At 46.9% G+C, this 23,333-nt stretch overlaps 1 protein-coding gene across 1 annotated transcript in view; it reads left to right on the top strand.

The window, feature by feature from the left end:
- LOC138489220 (uncharacterized) overlaps window positions 1–22,781 on the top strand; it is a 69,505-nt gene extending 46,724 nt beyond the window's left edge. The window contains exon 3 of the mRNA XM_069616897.1: window positions 20,594–22,781. Coding sequence (XP_069472998.1) covers window positions 20,594–21,411 — 818 coding nt within the window. The 3' untranslated portion in view covers window positions 21,412–22,781. The remainder of the gene's footprint in view (window positions 1–20,593) is intronic.
- The last annotated feature ends 552 nt before the right edge of the window (window positions 22,782–23,333 follow it).

Raw genomic sequence — 23,333 nt, 5'->3', positions numbered from 1 at the left:
CCCTTGTTCCCTCCCTTGCCTTGAAGCGCTTTGAAACACATTGTGTATAGGCGCTATATAAATAAACTATCATATCATATATCAATTACTGACCGACACTCACACCTGACTTCCATTAAGCTTCCCCACACAGATAAAAGGCGGAGCATGAAAGCACACTCTGAGTGAGGCAAAGGACACGAGGAAACAGCAGCTGAATGAGGGACGAAAGAAGGCGAACTACAAGGGGTTTGCAAGGAGGGATATTCCCTTGACCTTTATCGAAAGAAAACATTATGATCAAGAGACCCCGAGATTGGACAGCTTAAGGCCCGGAGACAAGTCTGAAGAATCCTGCATTGTGTGTCTGAGGTACCAGCGCTTCTCCTACATGACTAATCGAGTCAGGGAAAAGTAGCAGCTGCTATGGTACCGTCCTTGGCTCCAAGAACAAAGTAGCGGCCGAGAAATCAACACAACCTGTGGGTTGGGGAGACAGATACAAGACCGATTTGTGTTGAAGCCAAGGGTGCAAGCGGCAACATTGTATACTGAGCACTGGAACGAACATTGCTAAAACGCATGTGATGAAAGACACAAGTAAAGTTGAATTGCTGATGAATGTTTGAACTTTGAAAGGATACAATATCGTTGACAGAGTGGTCTGGCACCGTGTGCGTGCTCAATTGAAGGTCTCTGTACGGTATCCAGCCGAGAGGTGGCGGAAGTGAAAGTAATGAATTATAAAGAGAAAGATTATGAATCGAAGTGGCCCTGTGGTGGGTCAAGCAAAATCCTGTGCTCAATCGAAAGTCTTCCATTTTTGATATAGAATAGGAAAGATTAGAAAATAAGATAAAATGGTCCGTGCCCGATCAATTAAGAAAATTGTGTTAAAGTGGATCTGAGTCCAGCACAGGGGGACATGGGGTGAACAGTAAATCACCCGAGAAATTGTGCATGTTAAATGCTGAGAAGAAAAGAACTGGTGTTTGTTTGTCGCATAAAGCCCTCTGAAATAAGAGAATATGAATGGCAAACAGACTTGGGCGAAGAAGGCCCTGATGCTGAGGTTTTGAACTGCATCCTTGTGCCAGAGAAGCCAGACTGTGTGCTAAGCTTGAGTGTGCCGCCTTGTCCTGAAAATATGGGGAGGAGGAGCCAACTGCTCAATTATCCTGACATATAATTTCTTGAACACTTTTCTTTTGCATAACATTGTTTCCCACTCTATTTGTATTTAGAAGTAAGGATTTGCAATATGTTTATTCGTATAGGCCCTTTTATTTTGTCAAGACTCTACTAGGAATGCATTATTATTGTTTGATGGTCGTAGCCTGCTCCCATCTTCAGATTTAGGATTAGATAGGTGTTTTACCAACCCATTTGAAAGTTCAATAAACACCCTTGACTGTGATAACTTGTGTCAGTCTTACTGTTTGATACCATGCCTTCCTTAGACCTTCCCCTAACTTATAACACTTCCAGTCTCCCTCAGTAGGGCTCGGAAAGACATTCAAAATGTGCGTGTTTTTTTTCGACAGACCTCCGCAAGGCCACTTGACTTTTCAGCTTTCACTCTCAATCCTATGTTATTTGCCCCGGTGCTTCCTGGTCTGGGTAGTTCACTGTATTATGCACCAAAGTTCAACGTTCAGCTTTTTACTTTCCCCTTCTCTCAGGGTTCATTTTCAATCGCCTCGCTTTTACAGGTCATTCACTTTATCGCTAGAAACTTTTCAGATTTTACAGAGACTTTCGAGTGGGATACTTCCTTTTGCCAGACCACTCTGTTACTCAGTATCACTGACTTTACAGATATCGTTACTTCCAAGTTCATTTGCAGGTCTGTCTTTGCTACTGATCCACACACGTGCAGCCTTCAACAGTGCAATATAATGTTGCCACTTCAATCTTTCTTTAGCACACACCGGTCTCTCATGACGCTTGCCAACTCACCGGCTGTGTGCGTTTCTTTCTTATCTTTCCAAGTCAAGGTTAGTACCACAGGCTTGTCCTCGCCTCCCCAACTCTGCCGTGCACCCGGGAGGGTCGCAGGCACAATGCAGACTTCTTGTTGGGGATTTAACCTTCTCCAGGTATCTTTCGTGGCCTTTTGAAGGCAACAACCTCCAGCAGAGAACCCCTGGGGTTCTCCACGCGTGGCTCTCGTCCCTCGGTCTGTTGTTCTGCTCCAGTAGGTTTGCCTTTGCCCCAGAGGTTCTGCTCTTACTCGTGTTCCACCTTGCTTAGAGTGTGTCTCTATGTTACGCCTTTTATCCGTTTGAAGAGAGCAAATTGGTATCAGATGTATGCATTTAGAGTCAAAGTGCCTGACTTTGCAGAGCCAATTAAAGGGACATGTCCAATGTGATAAGTAAGAGTTTGCATTGTTACTCTCAATCTCCCTCTTCCTCGGCTCAGTGGTTGTGTAGAAAGGGGGGGCGTTGGGATATCAGAGAATTCTAGAAAATGGGGCAATGCCGCTTCTCACCCTAGGCTGCCTCACTGCTACTCCCCAAAGACCCCTCACCCAGGTGATCCTCCCGCACTGGCCCGCCCCCAGGGTCTGGATCCAGAGACGATGGCAGTGCCCTGGCCACCTGAGAGAGAGATCCCCGGGGACTAGCAGGTGAGACACCCTTTGGTTTCTCACAGCTGGTCCTGTAAGTCCAACTCTCTGGTGGCCGGGGGGCTGGATGCGAAGTTGGCCCTGTGACTTTGTCACACTATCCAAATTAATAATAATAAATGTCTCCCTACAAAGCTTTTATTAATCTTCAATCATTCTTCTAAAACATGTATTGAACATTGTATCCTGAAGATTATTGTTACCCGCATTACAAGCTCGGGAGCATTACTCTCATAACACCATCAATTTCATTTATCATACCATAACCTGAAGGGTCCGCATGATTCAGAGTAATGTGGACCCTTCCGTTAGTGCCTATGTTGGAGTCCCAGTGGACTCCAATGGAAAATGCACATTACCACATGCGTTATTGTCGAATGTGGTATCACTTTTAAGTAGAGGACATTTCCACCACACAAAATGTTGCATTTTGGGGGAATTTGTGAAACTCTGAACTTGGCGAATTAGTAAAACTTCCTGTATTCCAAAATACTGGATGATTGACCACTACGCCAAAAGCCTTAAATTTGAAAATGAACCCATGTTCTTTCCAGCTAATGTTAAGCGACTATAAAGCAACACTCTGAATGAAGAAGGTTTATAAACAGAACAATGAAAACAAATATGTGGGATATGGTGCCTACATGTCATCAGAAGAAGAGACATACTTTATCGAATGGCCATCCAGACATGTTGAATGAGCGATGAGATGGATACATCGTGAATAAGCAAAATGCACAAGAATGAACGGATTCACAAAGATTTGCACTGGAGCAAATGAGAAGATACCAGTTGGCACTCCCTTGTGCACACCTCAAGAAGCCCTCTGACGGTTCTTCCTCTCCTGCAAACTATTGCCTGATCTCCATCACTCCTTTCCTGGACAACCTCTTGGAAAAGATGGCCATCTACCAGCTTAATCTTCGCACTGAATCCGTTGGTTGTCTCCATGACCACCAGTCTGGCTTCAGAGCAGCCAGAAGCATGGAAACCACTCTTCTGAACATCCGTGAAGACCTGAAATCCAACCTTGACTCTAACCTTCCTTCTGTCCCCATTCTCCTCGATCTTTCTTCTGCTTTTAATACGGTCAGCAATGCCATCCTGCTCAATCGCCTCCGTGATAACCTGGGTATCACTGATCAGGCACTGGCCTGGCTGACCTCTTTCTTCACTGATCGCCCCTCCCAGGTCCAGCTGGGGTCCTTCCTCTCTTCCATCTCTATCCATGCTTGCAATAGGGGGTGGGCGTTGCAAGCGGTCATGTTTCAGCCTTAACTGGCTTTTTTGGGTTTGCCGAGAGGTGAAGAGGCAAGGCCATCCTCTGTCCGTACCCTTATTGTCCTCCTGGTGGTGATGGGAAGGTAAGGGGCTACACTCCTCTCCTCTCTCTACCCCTCAGGCCGAGCCTATCCCCACACTGCCACCTACATTTTTGGCCATCCGACCTATGAAGCGTGTGTCATTTGAGGCTTTTGCCGCCACTTTCTTTCCCCCTCCTGCACCTCTGGCTAACTCACATCCTGACGCTGCCCTTTCCAACCTCAACTCATCTATCTATGCCTCTGTTGATGTACTTTCCTCTGTACTTTCCTCTGTCATGAGGAGCAGCTTGAAGTCCAAAGCCAAGTGCAACTCTTGGTACGACTCAGACCTAGTCACCCATAAACACAACTGTAGGGTGGCTGAGAGGAAATGGCTGGCCTCTTGTATATCCTCTGACAAACTGGCTTTCGGCCGGCTCCAAAGGCAATACTGACTCTCTGTCCACACTAGGAAGAGAGCTCACATCCAAGCCCACGTCTCTGCTGCATCTAATAACTCAGCCAAACACTTTAAAATCTGCAAGGAGCTGGCCAATCCTGCTGCATTCTCTACCTCTCCTGTCCCCTCCCAGGCCCTCTGCACTGCCATAGCCTCACATTTTTTTTATTTGTATTTTTTTTAAAGTTTATTTTATTGTATAAAACAATTTGTAAAAAAGAAGACGAAGTGCAGAAATAAGTCATCAAGAAGAAGAAGCTGAAGAGAAAGAAGAGGTAAATGCCAAAAGTGACTAAGAAAAAATGGGAAAAGAGGAAGCAGCAGAAGCGGAAAAAGAAGAAGTGAAGGGCGAGAACGGGGAAAGACCAGGAGAAGTTCTAAATGTCCATCACCGACTGAAGAGACGCGCAGATTTCGGGTAGCTGGAAATGTTCATACTTATTCTCGTGAGTTCTCTGTGAGTTCTCTGAGACCTGCCTGGTTTGAAGCATCCCGTTTTGTTCTTTATCCATTTCCTTTTTGATGATTTTGATGATTTTCAGCATGGGTTTTGCCGATGGATCTATTACTTTTCTGAATAACATCAAGGTATTTTGTTCTACCAGGGCTTTCATTGAATTTAAACCTAATTCTCTCCTTATGGCCACCATTGGAGTGGATTTTGGCAGATTTAAGGCTTCTCGCCAAAAGCAGATTTCGAGTTTTAACCATAAGTTTGACGGCAATGCCGGCATTGCATCAACGCCATAAATCACTGTCGGGACGACTTTGGCCTTGTAAAAATTCACAATAGGGAGAGCTGAAAAACGGCCGAACCTTCGGTTGATTATTTTCGACTGGCTGATCAGAGATTTAAGTTTTCCATACAGATGTTCCTGCATCGGGAATTCAACCCTACTGTTATTTAATATTATTCCTAGATATTTAAAGTTTGTTATGTTCTCCAATTGTATTCCATCGACAAACAGCTTGATGTTATTTTTGACGTTTCCTCCTCTTTCAAATGACATTACTTTAGTTTTTGATTTATTTAGTTCTAGTTTGTTCTTTTCCAGGTAGGCAAGTAGATTGTTCAGCTGCCTCTGCAAGCCCACTTGTGTCTGATCTATTAAAATAATATCATCTGGTATTTTCTCGTTTCGTAAAGACGGAGGAAAAGAGCTGATCGAGGTCTGGGTGTCCATGAAATCCGATGTGTATAAAATGTAAATCGCGGGCGCTAAGGGGCAACCCTGTTTAACCCCTCGGACGGTGGGGATTTCTCTTGAAAGGTCTCCCGCTCTATTGAGTGTCACTCTTATTTAAGTTTTGCAGTACAATGCTGTTATTGGCCCCATAATTGCTTTTGGGCAATTTCGATTTTCCAGCTTTTCCCACACGAGTTCCCTGTCTACACGGTCAAAGGCTTGCACCAAATCAATGAATATTAAGTGCAGCCGTGGTTTCCCTTCTTTTACTTTGGCTTTTAGTGCACTCAATAACAAAATGTTGACCGTTGTGCCCAGACCTCTAACAAAGCCTGTTTGTATTGGGTCAACATTTTCTGTTTGGTTTATCCAGCCTTGCAGATTTTCCAAGGCTATCGAGCTGAAGATTTTTCCTATCGTATCCAACAATGTGATGGGTCGGTACTGGCGTGGATCCGCTTTGTCTCCAGTTTAGAAAATTGGCACTATGTGCCTTTCTTCATGGCGTTGGAATGTCTTTGGCCTTGACTGCTTCCTCAAAGATTGTACTAATCAGAGGAGCCCAAGATTCCGGATGCCTCTTCAATTCGAGGTTCGTGATTCCATCTGTGCCGGCGGCCCGTGAGTTTTTCAGTTTTCGGATTTTTGTTTCAATTTCCTCTATGGCACATGAAATCATCAATTTTTCTTCTTTTTTGGCATTGACTTTAGCAGTGGCGATGTCGGATTTATACAGTTCCTTGAAGCGTGCTGCCCACCTTTCTTCTCCCACACCATTTTGCTGCAACCCACTGGATTTACTCTACAGATGCTTGTATCATTAACCGAAAATGTCTGGATATTTCCCGCTCAGCGCACGGAGCATCTCGTCTGTGTCATTTTGATATAACGTGTGCCTGTAATTTCATACCCATGCTCGGTACAGTTGCTCTTCCTGCTTCAGCGTCTCAAGGATCGTAGGGTCACGTCTCTTTTTAGCTTGCCTCTTAAGCTTTCTCAATATTAGTCTTTTTGCCACTAGAGGTGCATTGTACACATGGAGTTTCGGTTTTTGAAATTCCTTTCCTTTTTTCTTGTTTAGTTTGTAAACTTCTAGCAGGGGCTGATAATACAGCTCTGACAATTGAAGGTTTGCACCCCTTTCCAGTTGACTCTGGTAAGTTTCTGTTAATTCTTGAATAGCTTTTTCATTTAGGCACAGTCGTGTGTTCCCGTTGTGTACCTCCAAGTTGGAAGTCATTCTTTCTTGAGGTTTAATGATTGATTTCCTCGTCGTTAGCAGCAAATTGCGATCGCTATGTTGCGTTTTTATGACTTCAAACTTGTCAATGAGTAGCAGCAGTTCTCTTGAAACTAATGTGTGGTCGATCATCATCCCTCGACCATTACGTTCCCAAGACGGGACTATGAGGCCCTGTTGAGGTCTTCTACTATGGAGGTTGTGAAGATCATACGCCTCCATTAGACGTGTCTATTTCTCTGCTCTTTTGTATGAGGGTAGGATTATAAGCCTTGCTTTCATCTGCTGCTCATGATCTTCACATTTCATCCCCAAAACCCAGGACATCCTGTCCACCCTCTCGTCCTCTCCTCCTCCCTCTCCTCTCCTCTACCTCTGGCCTCCCTGCATCCACCTCTCCTCCTCGCTTCTCTGTCTTTCCTCTGTTCACCCCAGACAACATTTCTAGACAAGTCCGATCTATGAAAGTCTCGTCAAAACAGGTTCATCCAAAACCATCATGGACCATTTTGACACCCTCGCTCCAGCCTAGGCCGACTTTTGCAATCGCTCTTTTGCCACTGGAACCTTCCCTTCCCCCCGAAGCACTCTCTTGTGCACCCTCTTCTTAAGAAACCCTCAGCCAGGCCTGCCAGAGAAGGTTGAAGGGCCAAGCATGGAGTTATTCTTGGAACAATGGCTCGTGGACATGTTTGAACCTAAGTCGTTCTCAAAATTATTTTCGATAGAACGTACCCACCGAATGCCAACCGGAACACCAGTACCAGGGGCACCACCACGTACTGTGATTGCAAAGCTATTGAACTATAGAGACTGCAACGCGCTGCTTCAAATGGCACGCGCCAAAGGCACGCTGACCTACAATGGATCGAGAATCGCTTTCTTCCCTGACTATACGAGCGAAGTGCAAAAGCCAGGCAATCCTTCGACCAGCTCAAAAGACAGCTACCGACGATAAATGTAAAGTACAGCCTATTATTCCCAGCACAGCTTAAAATATACCATACATGTACAACAATCCATTTTACAAACCCCAAAGATGCTTGGAAATGGGCAGAACAACACATAGAAGGAGACTGGAGCTCAGCATGTAGTAACAGGAGCAGAAATAGGGAGCCTCGACTCCAGCCAGAAAGGAGACCGCCGGCCCCGCGACCACCAGAGCATGAACCAATACTGCAAGAAGGGGAGAACCAGTAACCGGACAAAGAGGAATCATCGCGACACATTACACCGCAACTAAGGTGCAAGGGACACCAGTGATTAAATAAACCCATAATGTTACTCTGGGCTTCACACGGATAGACGCACAAGGGCGGCCAACACGGACTGTAACGCTAGCCGTGAGTAAGACCGGCGGCCGAGGAAGGTACCGCCCCCCCGGGGAGTTTGTTGTTTAATTGGTGGTGTTTGGTCTTGACAGAACGCATGACAACCAGAGGCCCAGACCGCCCAGACCCCCCAATAGGATTTGGGGAATAAGCTAAGTTTCTGTTCCCAAATTTGTTGAAGCCTCAAGTTGAAGCTGATGCTCTAGTTCCGAGTGTCAACAATGTTCGGGCGACAGGTACTTAGTATTGGGGTGGAGTATAGAGAGGGGGAGGGGAAAGTTTACGTTGTTTTTGTGTTGAAGCACAGTTATTACGTATTGCAAGGCTAAAATGTCATATCAAGGAATATACGCTCTCTCATGTAACCTTCTACCAGCAACACATCCCCATTGTAACCGACTCCTGTAGAATACTCTTCTATCACACCTCCACAGAGTCTGCGAATCCGACACTATGCACTATGAATGGCACCTACACCAACTCCCTCATCGACTCCTGAGCGCCCTGGGACCCTCAAACTGATCACATGGAACGTCAACGGGCTAGGCTCTGGCATCAAGCAACGTCTTGTCACACAGTTCTTGAATAGGCACTCCCCTGACATTGCCCTGATAACCGAGACACACCTAGCTGGAACCAACTGCACCATCTTCCCCAGGACCAACTACCGATCTGCATTACATGCAGGGTATACAGTGGGCTCCAGAGGGACTCTCATCCTTATGCACAAACGTGTTGCATTCGTGCCATTGACAATAGAACAGGATCCCAGGGGGCACTATGTAGTGGTCCTTGGAACACTATGGGGAGAAACACTAGCTATTGCAGCGACATATTCTCCGCCGGGACTGGGGGAGGAATTGCTAGACAACCTGGTTATCCTCATGGCAAAGCACCAACCCGATATGTGGATTTTGGGAGGTGATTTTAATGATGTCATGTGTAACACTATGGATTGCACTCATATTAAGGACCGCAACCCGAACACCCCCAGTAAACTAGCAAGATTTGCGTCGGCCCTGGGCCTCCGAGATGTGTGGAGGCACCTCCACCCTGAAGCTGAGGGGTACTCGTTCCTCTCAGGTGCACATGGCTCCTGGTCCAGACTGGACTATCTCTTCCTCCCGAACACCAACATACACAGGGTGACGACTGCGGACCTACTCCCCCGAGGCATCTCAGACCACTCACCCTTGATGATGGCTTTGAGCGTGCGGGGCATAACTACCCCCAAGTCATTGAGATTGAATATTTATTATCTGGGCTTCCCTGATTTTACTGATCGCCTCACTGACGCGAACAATGAATATTTTGAAATTAACACCACCACGGTCGATAGTCCAGTTACGATATGGGAGGCCTACAAAACGGTGCTCATGGGGGAGATAATCTCCTGGACGGCGAATAATAAGAGGGAACAGCTTCGGAAGTTACTGGACGCAGAAGTAGAAATGGGCAACTGCGAGGCTAAGTACATTCTCGACCCAAGCCCTGGAACCCTCAGATCCCTTACGATGGCTAGAGAGCGGCTCCGGAACATTGAACTAGACAACGCCAAACATGCCAACCGAGAATCCAAAGCAAGGGTTTATGAACATGGGGACAAAGCCAGGAAAATGCTGGCTTAGCTTAAAAAGAGAGATGAGGGCCAAAGTCATGTTAGGGAGATCATAAACCCACAGGATGTGAAATGTCACTCAGATCGTGATATATCAAAGGCTTTCGCTGAATTTTATGCCACTCTGTACTCCGCCCCAATATCCCCACTGGACCCCTCTCTCTTAGATGACATCCCATTGCCACGCCTACCGGAACAGCAAAAAAACAAAATTAGATTCCGCTCTTACTGAAGCAGAGAAAACTAGGCTATCGCTCAACTACAACCTGGGAAAACGCCGGGCCCCAACGGTTTTCCGGTTGAAACCTGGAAGAAGCTGGGTGGGGAGAAACTGGCACCACACATCCACAGAATGTTCCTCGAGGCCCGGGACAGGGGAACCCTCCAGCCGGACTTGTCTAAGGCCACGATTGTTGTTATTCCCAAACCAGGTAAACTACCTGAACAATGTGCCTCCTACAGGCCTATTTCGTTAATTAACAGTGAAACTAAGGTCCTCGCCAAAATCCTAGCTAACTAGCTGCAAGCGGACATTACCTCCTTGGTCCACCCGGACCAATGTAGTTTCATGCCACACAAATCAACACTTATGAACATACCATGCCTCCACCTACTATTGGAAAGGGCCCCCATCATAGACACGCCGCTTGCACTGTTGGCTATCATTTTCGAAAAGGCGTTCGACTCGGTTCGATAGGATAGCCTCTGGGTTGGGTACAACTGCTCTACACAAAACCACAGGCAGAGGTGTGAATGAACGGGTGGGCCTCGGAGCCCTTCCCCCTCGGCAAGGGTACATGGCAAGGGTGTCCCCTGTCGCCCCTCCTCTTTGCTCTCGCGATAGAGAGGCTCGCTTTGTGGCTCCATCAGAGCAAGGCTTGGACGGGATTTAGATGGCCGGAGGGACATGAGGATAGGGCGTCCTTGTACGCCGATTATCTTTTGGTGTACCTGGGTGATCCGATACACTCCTGCCCCATAGTGACGCAGATACTTGTCCGCTTCGGTGAATTCAGTGGGCTTAGAATTAATTGGAGCAAATCCATCCTGTTTCCGGTGAAGAGCGGCACACAGGCTATCCCGCAAGAGTGCCCATATAAAGTGGAGCAAGACGGCTTTCGATATCTGGGGATCTGGGGATCTAACACACTACACGACCCACAATCTCCAACCAATCATGGAACGTTTCACAGACGATGTCCGTCACTGGAGACTTCTTCCACTGACCCTCATGGGTAGAGCTGCCCTATTCAAAATGATGACTCTACCCAGATTCCTATATGTATTACAGAACGCCCCACTCGAAATTCGGGATCCCGAGTTCGACCGGATTGACGGTCTCCTCAGAGAACTCATATGGGGAGGGTGGACAGCAAGGCATTGCACTAGCCACTCTTCAAAGATCGATCTGGGAGGGAGGTATTGGCGTACTTTGCTTTCGGGCCTACTACTGGGCATCTCAACTGGCAGAGGTTAATGAACTGTTACATGGGGACCGGGAACTACCACATATAAGGCCCGAAATTGCTGCTACGCATGATATAGACCCACTACATCTACTCTACCAGCCCCCCCATAGACTCCCACCCAAACAATTGCTGCACACGTTACCACAGTTTGGAGGTGTGCACACGCTTTTGTGGGATGGACAGATAAGATTACCACTGCCCAACCCCTGTGGCACAATAGTAACCTGGTGGAAATACAGAAACTTAGACCATGGGCTAAATGAGAAGAGGCGGGAATCACAAGGATCGGGGATGTCCTGATAGATGGGAAGATTGACTCTTTTGAGGCCCTGCGACTGAAATACCAGCCACAGTAACAGAACAATATCATTACATCCAACTGACACACGCCTTGAGAACATACATCCAGGTAGACTCTACCATACCTGAATACACGTCCATAGAACGCAACATATTCCCAGCATATATCCCTACTAAGTGCACCTCCATATTATACAACACCATGTCTTCTTTTGCCACTCCGGAACTATTTCATCTTAAATCCAAATGGGAAACGGATGTGGGTACTATAGACCCAGAGGACTGGATCCAGATCCTAATGCACCCCAGAGAGATTGCTATCTGCTCCAGACTTCGTCTGGTACAGTTAAAAATCCTGCACCGAATATACTACCCCAGAACTGCGATGTACAACTGGAAGCGAGCCCCAAACCCGAACTGCCTCCGTTGTGGTAATGAGGCTGGAACATTCATACACATCCTTTGGGAGTGTCCTCGAATCCAGATCTTTTGGGGCAAATGCTACAACGAATCATCCAGGGTACTGGGTCGTAGGATACTACTAGATCCGAAAGTGTTGTTACTGGGTAAGCCCGATGAGACCATAACTAATAAATGGGAAGGATTGCTTCTATCCACGGCGGCAGGGCTGATGAAGCAGAATATTGCACAAAAATGGGGCGCCCCAGAGTCTCCGACAATGGATCAATGGGCGGATGACATGGACATGTGTGTAGTGGTGGAGCGCAGAGTATACAAGGCAAGAGGATGCCCCACTAAAGCCTCTAAAATATGGGGAAATGGGAAGAATGGGAGTCTCAGTAACTCCGATACAAAAGGTGCACAACTGGACAATATATAGATGTGTTTGCATGTGGGAACCAATTGACTCTATTCAAACTCATTTTAGTGATCCATTCCTTGTAAGCGTATGTTTTGATTTGTATTGATTGATTGTGGTTGTTGTTAAAACAATAAAATATATTATAAAAAAAGAAACCCTCAGCCGTCCCCTCCGGTCCTGGGCAAACTCTTGGAAAAGCTGCCCATCTCCCAGCTTCATCTCCACACCGAATCTGTTGGTTGTCTCCATGACCATCAGTCTGGCTTCAGAGCAGCCACAAACACAGAAACTGCTCTCCTGAACATCTGTGAAGACCCGCTCCCTAACCTCGATGCCAATCCCCCCTCTGTCCTCATCTTACTCAATCTCTCCTTTGCTTTCGACACATTCAACCATGCCATCCTGCTCAACCGGCTCCATGATAACCTGGGTATCACTGACCACGCCCTGGCCTGGTTGACCTCTTTCCTCTCTGACCGACCCTCCCAGGTCCAACTTGGGTCCTTCCTCTCCTCTATCTCACTCTCTACCTGTGGTGTTCCCTAGGGGTCTAATCTTTCTCCATGGCTGTTCAACCATTACCCGGCACCTCTCGCCCACTGCATTCCTGCTCTCTGCTCTAACTTTCAGTGCTATGCAAATGACACTTAGCTCGCTTTCAGGCTACCCTCAGCCACCTCCTCTCTCATCCCGGAGTTTCTGTCTGCAATCCAGAATTGGCGTGCCGCTAATGATCTCTGCCTTAATGCCAGTAAAACGGAGATCCTCCTCGTCGGCCCAACTGCAACTTCCTTTCCTGTCACTCTCTGGCCGCCCACTCTGGGCCTTCTTTCTGCTCCCACCTGTGAGGCTAAGAACCTCAGGGTCATCTTCGACTCCACACTCTCCTTCTCTCCTCAATTCTCTGACTCTCTAAGAAGTCATAATACCAGCTGCACCACCTCAGAGGTATTCTTCCTTTCCTCACCTTACCCCCTCACCGTCTCCAGAGCTCTGGTTCTCTCTAGGCTGGACTACTGCAACATTCTCTTTCTAAATCTTCCTGCCTCTACTCTCTGTCCACTACAACGTATCCAGAACAGGACTCAAGACTTTCTTGGCCTCAAGCCAAGGGATCGTATCTCTACAGCACTGACATTTCTTCACTGGCTCTCAGTGGCGGCAAGGATCAAGTTCAAGACCCTCTGCATCGTCCACAAGGCTTTCTGGGGCTTGGGACTGCACTACCTCCAATGCTCTCTTCCTAAACATCTCCCTTCCTGAGCTCTCTGCTCACCCTCTCCAACTCTCTGAGGGGCAGTTGCATTTTCCAAGCAGAGAGTTGGGGCAGATCTCTTTCGTCGGCTGGGGCCTCCTTCTAGAACAGCCTTCCTGCCTCTCTCAAACTCGGGAAGCAACTTAAGACCTTCCTCTTTGCTTCTGCTTTCTCTCTTCCTCTTCCATGCTGATGACCCTTCTGGTCCACCCACTGGTCACCCTCTGAACTTGGGCCCAAATATCCACATGTCCAGTTGCACCTCGCACTGCCTCTTGGCTCCCCCAGCACTTGTGGTCTGGATCTGTAACCCTACAGCCTCCCCCCTCTCTGCGTTTAAGAGCCACCCGTTGGCTGCACTTTTTGTTGCCTGCACTGAGCCACCGGCTGGCTGCACTTTTGATTACCTGCACTTCTCTACCCCCACCCTCAGGAAACCTTTCTCCAATCCTCTTCCCTGCACGTGAGCGATCTGCTGAATGACACAACACCTAGTAAGTTCGTTTGTTTTGTCCGCCCTCTGTCTTCCCTCCCTTGTCTTGCCGCACCTAGAAACACTTGTCTACAGGCAAGTTATAAATGCCATATCATACCATATCATCTCTGATGTGAAGCTGCTACCGCATACCCGATTCTCACATCCCAAAACTGGTGTATTCAGCATCTTTGAGATGCATGCATTCAAATGTAATTCTGAAAGATTTGCCTAAGGGCATCTCCTCGTTTACTCGAGTGCAAACATTTGGGTTCCTGGTCCAAAGTCTCTAGAGTGACTGAACACTGGTTAGAATATGCCAATAAAATGTCCTGACTTGTAAAAAGCGAATTCTGAGATAAAAACATAAAAAACTTAAATGATGGTAGGCATATTGGGTCTACGTATTTGAATACAATTATTGTATCGAGTTTTAACTATTAAAAGATTTGTTGGTGTCATTTTGAACGATTATTGGGTTCTGAGCCCATCGACATTGATTACAATAAACAAGGATCCAGCGCCACCAAGTGGAATTTTAAAACATGAAAATAAAATTGCATTGACACTTTGATCTGTATAACATTAGAATGGGCCTCTTCATTTACCAGAAGGGGGGTTTCAAACCCTCCAGTCTTGAAGGCGAGGTGTATGACATTAGCGAGCAATAGAGGTTGCTGCGAAATGCTTATTTTAACAGTAAGATTCCCCGCGCCTGCACGCGGTCAAAGGCAAAGGCAACTCATTGACGGAAGTAGAATGTCAGCTGCTAGCAGGAGATCGCGGAGGGGCGATCCTACGGGTGTGGCAATCTCAAAAAAGTGCCTGGCTCCTGTCCAGAGTAGTCACCACCCCAGACGGCGATGCCTCATCCAGTTGCACTATCCTTGTAGTAATTCACATGCCTTCCTAAAGAAACCACCCTTAGAGTCAATACTTTGACCGCAATTATGGATCTTCGCTTACCTACATTGTTCCAACACGCCAGAGTCTGACCATCCGGCAGTCCTCAAGAGACATCAAGTGGGGGTTCGCCGGGGGGCAACTGGTACCCCTTCCATCTTCATTGTAATTGCTGGTGCTTTCCTGGGCCAGACATCGCAGGGGAGTCCTAAGGAAAAGAAACAAAAATTGTTTCTAAAGTTGTGCTGACGTTCTGCTGCTCCTGCTCAGTGTTCCTCCTCAGCCTCTCAGGCGCCTCTAAAGGGGTGCTCTGGAACCCAGAGAGGGAGAAGGGGTGGTAAAGCTTCTTTCAACCCACATCACCTCATCAAGAAGTCGACAAAGTGGTGCAGACGGGAAGAGGGGACAGCAACAATGCGCATTCTCCTTGTCCATGTTTGGGCTGTACCTTGCATGGCCTCTTTAAAGCTCCCATTGCAAATTAGTTATTTAATGCTCAAGCACCCTGGCAACGGTACCTGTGTGTGGCCGCACTCATCTCTCTAACGGCCAGCCTGCTTCCTCAGGACATCAGGACTCAGGAGCTCCTCTTTGGTAAACAAGGCTGGGGTGGCAGGGCTAGCAGCTAATGTTTAGCTATCCTTCAACCCTACACACTATATCGGGCATATGAGGCTTTTTATAGGATACAATTACCAGACTTCTCTGCCGTGTGTGACATCATGGGGCCTGGCGCTCTCTCAGGTATGTTGGTTTGCTTTCTCGCTTCTTCCTTTCGGGCTTCACACTCGTACCAGTCTCAGCGTCTTTGCAGCTGGCCACTGTGATGGGTCAGAAGAAGGACACAGACTTATTAGACATTTCTGGATACGTGCTTACTAAAGAAAAAAAGTTTAATGCCTATCTCTCCCTACTTCTATGGGGTTTCCCTGCCTAGCTAACTAAGATGCTCGTCAGTCATCAGTGAATGTCTTTAAAGAATCTGTCCTCAGTTTCAAACCTAACTGACCCTACCACTATATTAGCAACTAAGAACAGGAGAATGACTCCCTTCTCCTGGGTTCTTGCTCCTTGTAAAGAAAGGTATTTTCAATAACTGATCTTCAATTATTTCGGCAGGAGTCTTCCGCAACCTGAGGATAAGAGTTTGCATACGTTTCACAAAGTCTAATCTATCAGCCTTAGACATTCCCATAATGGCACTGCAGCCAGAATGGGGCAGTCTGCTGATCAACCATGCAATTCTATCAGCATCACTCACTCTGTGTACCTCACATGCATACTCAAAGGTTACAAGCGAATCAATTATATCATTCTTATCTTCATACAAACTTAGAAGATCTTTTGGAAATCTAGAATTTGGAGAGAACCCAGAACCATCTCTAGATCCTCTGGAAGAACATTGTGAAGCCTGAATCTTGGCAAGCTCCAGCTGGTGATCCCTTTGTTTCTGTCTCGACTCTGTCAAATTCTAATTTGGCCACATTAAACTCAAGCTCTTTTACCTTAAGCCTGAGTTTTTCCTTTTTCAAATAAAAAAATGCCTCACCCTCTGAGGTGGTTACATACAGAACTCCAGAGGATGCACTTTCTTCCTCCCCCTCAACATTAGGCACTGCGTGGCAGCAATTCCATTACTGGCGCTGGGTACAGCCCCACAATCAGGACCATTTGTTAGGATAGGCACAACCTTATTATTTATTTATTAACTCTGATTTAGTACCAGAGACTGTCAAGCCCCTGTCAACACATAACATTTTCAAGTGATCCACTTTACTTAAAGTGGGGAACGCGATTGTTTCCATGTTATCTATTAGTAGGTGACTGTTACTAAGGCAATCCCACATTATAGGGTTCTGTTTAAGTATTATCTTGACACGCACCAGTGTTCTACACTGTGGTACCCAATACAGATCCTTTTCACAAAACACCCAGATGTTATGTGGAGAGGGTCATCCCACCGCTGTTCACCAATTTGTTAGGACTGATTTGCTATACTCTGGCCTGGTGGACAGATGAATAGAAGGCCAACCTATATTGTGGCAGGGACATTCTGGGGCACTGTAGCCAGACAGTTCAGCTAGTAGTGACAGGCGGTCTAGGCTAAGTTCTTCAGAGGTGGCGAGCTTGTAAAGGGTCCACAATGAGTTCACCCAATCGGAATGACAAATTGCACTTAAGACAGGATGTATTCAAATACAATTATTTATTGGCCAAAACACACTACACTAGCAGAATAGATACATATATACATGCACTTATTACAGGGCATAATATTCAACACAAACTACTGCAAAGGAAAGGTAAGATTATATTATGCATGCAGGGTCCACAGAGAATGATCCCTAACTTAAATTGTCCAGCCCTAAGTTGTCTTGGGCCTTTTGCCCAATAGTTATACTAAAGTTCCACAGAATCTTTGAAGCAGGAAAAAATGCAGGTAGGGTCACTGGGGTCCAGTGAAGGGTTCTATTTGCCAGAGTACAAGTTAAACTAGCTAACAGAAGTAGCTCCAACTTTCAGAAGTCTTGCGCAAACAAGCAATGGCAAAGCCAATATTGTGATAATAAAGTTCATTATAAGTCCACAGACCTATAATGGGAGTTTAGGGGTAGGTAAGAATCACTGTAACTTACCCCCATACTCTGATTCTTCCCCAGACTTGGCAGGACAAAGGAAGAGGGTCTGAGGTTGCTTTTCCTGCCAAAAGTTGCAGTCCTCGATTTGCTGGGGTTGCAGGTTCTAGCTGATCTCCGGTTGGTGTCCTTCACTGTTGCAAGGACTCTCGAATGAAGAATGCAGCAAATCTCGATGCAGGTCCCCTCTCAGGGCTGGACTCAGGACAGGTAAGCGATTTCGGATGGTTGTCCCCGCAGCACGGCGATGGAAATGTACTCAACTCCTGCGGTCGGACTTTCCCTCCTATCTCGGGTCCCCGTGATACTTAGACGCAGAGATTTCGCAGAAGTCAGTGTTGCATGGCCAGCTCAGGTTGAAAATCAGAACATTGACACCGGCAGCCCAAAATCAGATCTGGTCAGCCACAGGACGGTCCCAGGGAACTTCCGAGCAGACGTCAGGAATGGATGTTCCCTCCACTCCCAGGGTCGCAGCTCCTTCGCAGGACTGCTAAAGATCGTCAGCAAGATAGGGCTCCTCCAGGACAGCAGCAGACGTTGGTAGACAAGCCTCCTTCCGACGGGTCTCTGGTTTCTTCGCAGGTCTCACAGCTGGGTAGACGTCTTGGCTCTTTCAGGTTTCTCCAGAATCTCTGAAGAGTAGATGCAGGGGTTCCCCTTCATATCCTAAAAGCCAGGTAAGAGCAGCTGCCCTCACTAGCCAATGACAGAAGTAGCCCACACACACCCCCTTCCAGTGGTCCAATCAGGACTCAGGGCTCAAGACATATAGACACCAGACAGTCCCAGCCCACATCCTGCCAACAAACACACACAGCCCTCCAGCAGCCCGCCAAAAGCTTCTGCTTTCCCGGGCACTGGAAGTCCTTATAAGGATTTTCCTGGCCTCCCTGGCGAGTAAGAAGGCTAAAGAACAAGATGGCAAAAAGACAAGTGAAAAATCTCATGGCACAGCCATGTTTGACCAGTAGCCACAGTTAGTTGTCAAACACGGTAAACGCGGTAAGGCTAAAACGTCCCCAAAAGTGGGAAACAGTTGGCAGTGTAAGCGGCATTGTACAATGATAAAAAGTTACAAGTGATACAAAGTAACCAAAAGTGGGTGCTAATATTATTTAAAGTGTTGATGAGAGCGATGCTTAGCTGACTCAATTTGTAGCTAGTGCATCCACCAATATTTAACTCTACTTTGCAGAGATTTATAATCATCTACCTGTTCTTACTCTCCCTTTGGTCATGTGTAAGAGACTGTTTAATTGTTTCCCTTTGGAGCCGAAATAGAGACTGATTGACTAGTGACTGTTGGTTCTGTTGAGAGGGGAATGCCAAACGGAACCTGAACACTTTTCATGAATGACAGAAGCGTGAAACAAAAAAAAGGTTCAGCACTTGATGTGATGGACACTTTCATAAATATGACTGAGTGGCCCAATGTGTTCATGCCTGCAGAACAGAAACTTGATTGGGCTTCCACTGTTTTTGATCATGTCCAGAATGTATTAGAATGAAAACCAGATGTGCAAAGACTGTCAGACATTAAGAAAGCCATTAACGTGAGTGACCAAAGCAGCATTTAATCATGACCATTAGCGCAAACACTGACCCTATATCAGTGATCGAAGTGTACGAAAAGAAGTAGTGGAACTATGTTCCCTGCTCGTCTGCCACTCTCGCCGCAAACCCCATGCCTGTGCCCCCTCCCACACACAATCCAAACCCCCAAACAAACACACCTCTATTTATGGGAATGTGCAGTGCACTGAAGTGCAGGCTTCAACTTCTTCCTACACTTTTATTTAAAAACCATTTTAAAATAAAAGTATAGGAACAGTGAAACTTAAAAATAAAAATTATGGGAACACCACTCCCGACCGCTCCAGCCCACTTCGACCTCTGCCCTGTATACCACGTTATAGTGACTGTATCATGCAATGAACATTTGGAAATTGGCTGAAGTACATAAATGGGCAATACTAAATGCCATTTTACTAATGTTCCCACTTTATTAGTGGCTCTGCTTTTTCCAAAATCCCTGAGAACTAGTTACACATCCAGAATGGAAAGATGCTCCTGATAGTTACTATTGCTGATACTAACAATGTTGAAGAATATGAAGGCATATTGATTGAATGCAAAGGATTATGAGAATCAACTGTGCTTAATGAAAATGCTTATATGCACGTCTAAAAGAAGACAAAAACAAAAAAACAACACACTCTCCTGTTACGCAATAACACAGTAATAAATTGTCAGTTAACATGGTATGTAGTATGAGGAGACCCGGGTGAAGGTAGCTGAACAAAAGCAAAGAATGAAGAAATAAAATGTTAATTTCCATTGTGCTTGAAGCACAAAAGAGACTGTTGAAAGTGACAGTATTTATTTCTGATGAGCCACAGATTTACATAATTATAATCGTTATAATTGGATATTTAAGCAAGGACCTGGGTATCGAACCTGTGTTGCTCCACATCGTCTTGCTTCCAAGGCGAGCGCGTTGCTCCTGAGCTATCCTCCCGAGACCTGAGACCTGAGCCATGGACAGATCACAACCGCAGCCATAACTGGGCAATGACACAGTCATGATTTGGGAGGCGGTGCAGTGAGAGGTTTGATTGGTTGGCAAGCATTTCAGAGCCCATAGGGCAGTGTGGGTATGACGTAAAGCTCTATCTGAGCAGTTACGCCCACCAACACGCCCCGTATTATCCCATGAATGCATGTTTAGTTGCCTGAGAACCAGAATAAGAGGCAAGTGGGTGCAAGATGCATGATCAAGTCTCATTACGTGTAATGGAAAAATCAGCTAGAGGCCTGTATCGTGTGGGGAGGCACAGCGGAAAGGGCTTGAATGGTGCTGGAAAGCCATGCCCTCCCAGGTCAAAGGATGGTATGTTTGGAAAATCATTTTTAATGTAACTGACTTAAATGTATCATATTGACTTTTTTTATCTCTTTATTTACATTTTTTTAAAAAGGGAACAACAAAGGAATTAGAAAAGTTCAAAGAAGCAGCAGGATTCCAAGTAAACTTCACGAAATCGGCAGTAATGAGTGTCAACATGCAGAAGAAGCGCAGGGATTCCCTAGGGGCCAAATACCCGATCCCATGGGTAGAGCAGCACCTCACCTACCTGGGCGTCTAGGTACCAAAGAAGACGGAAAGAACCTACAAAATAAACTTCCGCCGATTATTTGCAGATCTCCGAAAGGACCTGGCCAGATGGCAAATGCAGGAAATCTCTTGGTTCAGAAGGATCACCGCCGTCAAAATGAAGTTAATCCCGAGACTACTATACCACTGCCTGGCCCTCCCAGTAACGGTCCACAAGAAAGCCATCCACAAGCTACAAACAGACCTTCTAAAATACGTCTGGGATGGGAAGAAGCCGCGGATACCAAAGCGCATCATGCTCCGAGGCACCGCATTAGGCCGCCTGGCGGTCCCAGACGTTGGCAGGTACTGCCTTGCGGCCCAGCTCTCCCATGCCTTTGCGTGGAAATTACAGGACCCCCGACCTCGTTGGCTGACACTGGAGGACTACTGGTGCCAGACGCCGATAGAAGGCCTACCCCACATCAGAAGCCCCCCCTACCGCACCAACAAGGAACCCCTAACAGCGACAAGAAACACGGTAGCAAGCTGGAGGAAGGCAGCCTGCCAATGGAACCGCGGAACCACGATAGGCCCGCTCACTCCCATCTGGGACAACCAGGACTTCTCCCCAGGCATTTCCCCGAACAGCTTCAGCAAGTGGAAAGCGGGAGGACTGGGCGTCATCGCAGACTTCTTTGAAAACGGTAGTCCGCTGAACTTCGAAGCATGTAAAACCAAATCCCAAGTCCCCGAAACGGAAAGGTTCCGATACGCGCAACTCGGGCACTGGCTGTCAAATGAAGGAGTTAAACAAAATGGAAGTAGAGAACAATCGGCCCTAGAGAAAACCCTCACTGCCACCCCCCCAAAGGCAAGGTGGCCACCCTGTACAGACTCCTGGACAGAACGGACCCAAACAAGAACGAGCCCTACATGTTAAAATGGGAAGAGGACATAGGCAGAGAGATCGACTCGGAGGAATGGAACTGTATCTGGTCCCGCGCACACAAGAGCTCAAAATGCATAACCAACAAGGAAGGAGCCTTGAAGGTGTGTTACAGATGGTACCGAACCCCAGAGATTCTTAACAAATGCAACCCCTCAATCCCGTCGCACTGCTGGAGAGGATGCCCCGACAAAGGCACGCTATATCATCTACTGTGGGCCTGCCCTAAGGCGGCCCAATTCTGGCGGAATGTCCTCGACCAAATCAAACTAATCACAGGCCTCACAATTCCCTGGGACCCTGGAGTAGTCCTGCTGGGGGCATCAGGCGAAGGCCGATTCCCACTAACCGGTCGCCTAGCGGATCTCTGTTCGCACCTCCTAACAGCAGCAAAAATATCAATCGCCAGGCTCTGGAAAGATCCCGAGGGCCCATCAATCCCAATGTGGTGGACCAAATGCTGGGAGATAGTGGCAGCAGAAAAAATCACAGCAGTGCGCTTCGACAACAGAAGTAAATTCCACCAAATCTGGGCCCTGTGCTTAGACTACACGCAGCAATTCCTGGGAGTGGGAAGACAGCCCCCAACCCTGCGCTGGATGGAGAAACTCGACTAAGGACACCCTTTGGAGGCGAGACGAAAGCACACCCACGAGACCAAGCCGGATTCCAACACCGTTAAACCTCCCACCTCCCTTGCAGCCACTCGAACTCAGACCTAGGGCTCAGCCCCTGCCCCAAGGCACTGCAGCAAAAAGAGAGTCCCGATACAGCTTACTGTGAAAACTGATGTTCCCTGTGTCTCCCTTCTCTCCCCCTCCCCACTGTCCTCATTTGGACTTCAGTTCTACTGTTTTACCAGTTGGTTGAAACGACGCTTCAATGTCACCTTAGAACCGATGGCTTCCTGGAAGCTGTATGTTTCTTCTTATTTTATGTTTCGTTAACAAAACAATAAAAAGAAGTTTTGAAAAAAAAGGGAACAAACAAATAAACAACACACAAGTAACATATGCAAATTGACTTTTCTGAATACGTTTTTTGTGTCAAACCCTGTAGAAACCCTGTGGTTTCTGTGCTTGTGGCCCACAATTTTGGGATGCAGCAGCTTTTCTGTCATCGTCTGCACCTTATGGAAATAAATCTGGTCTCTAACTTTGCTGCATATGGTTGTTTATCGGATTCTATTGTGATGGATGTGGGTTTCTGCAATTGGGAGAACAAACAAGAGGCATTGGGGTTGTTAAGTGGGAGAACTCTTTGTGATAAAGTAGGGGAAAAGTGGAGAAGAAGATAGGAAAGGACAGAAGGGGAGGTGGGAGGTGCAGAGCCTTGAGAATTGTGAGGGAGGAAAGAAAGGAGGTTTGCTTGATGGAAGGGAAGGAGGAAGGTTTAAACTCTGAAAAGGGGCAAGCCTGGAGGTAAGCCCGAGACCGAGTGCTGGGGAGGAATGTAACCGGATGCTAAGCCTGTCAAATATTTCCAAGATCTCGGACAATATCACAACGACCCTGATGGCTAGTGCATAGCGAGATGGCAACTACGAGGGGATCAACACCCTGACAAGTTCCACGAAAGACAAAGCTTTAATCGGTAAGAGCAGTGAAAGAAGTACTGGGGCATTTAAGCCCCAAGGACGCGTGACTTTTCTGGACCACCTGCTTATGGAGCCAGA

The sequence above is a fragment of the Ambystoma mexicanum genome, chromosome 9 (genome assembly GCF_040938575.1).
Source record: "Ambystoma mexicanum isolate Mex_15411 chromosome 9, UKY_AmexF1_1, whole genome shotgun sequence".
Lineage (NCBI taxonomy): Eukaryota > Metazoa > Chordata > Amphibia > Caudata > Ambystomatidae > Ambystoma > Ambystoma mexicanum.
The sequence above is the reverse complement of the archived record's forward strand: the minus strand, read 5'-3'. Positions and strand labels throughout refer to the sequence as shown.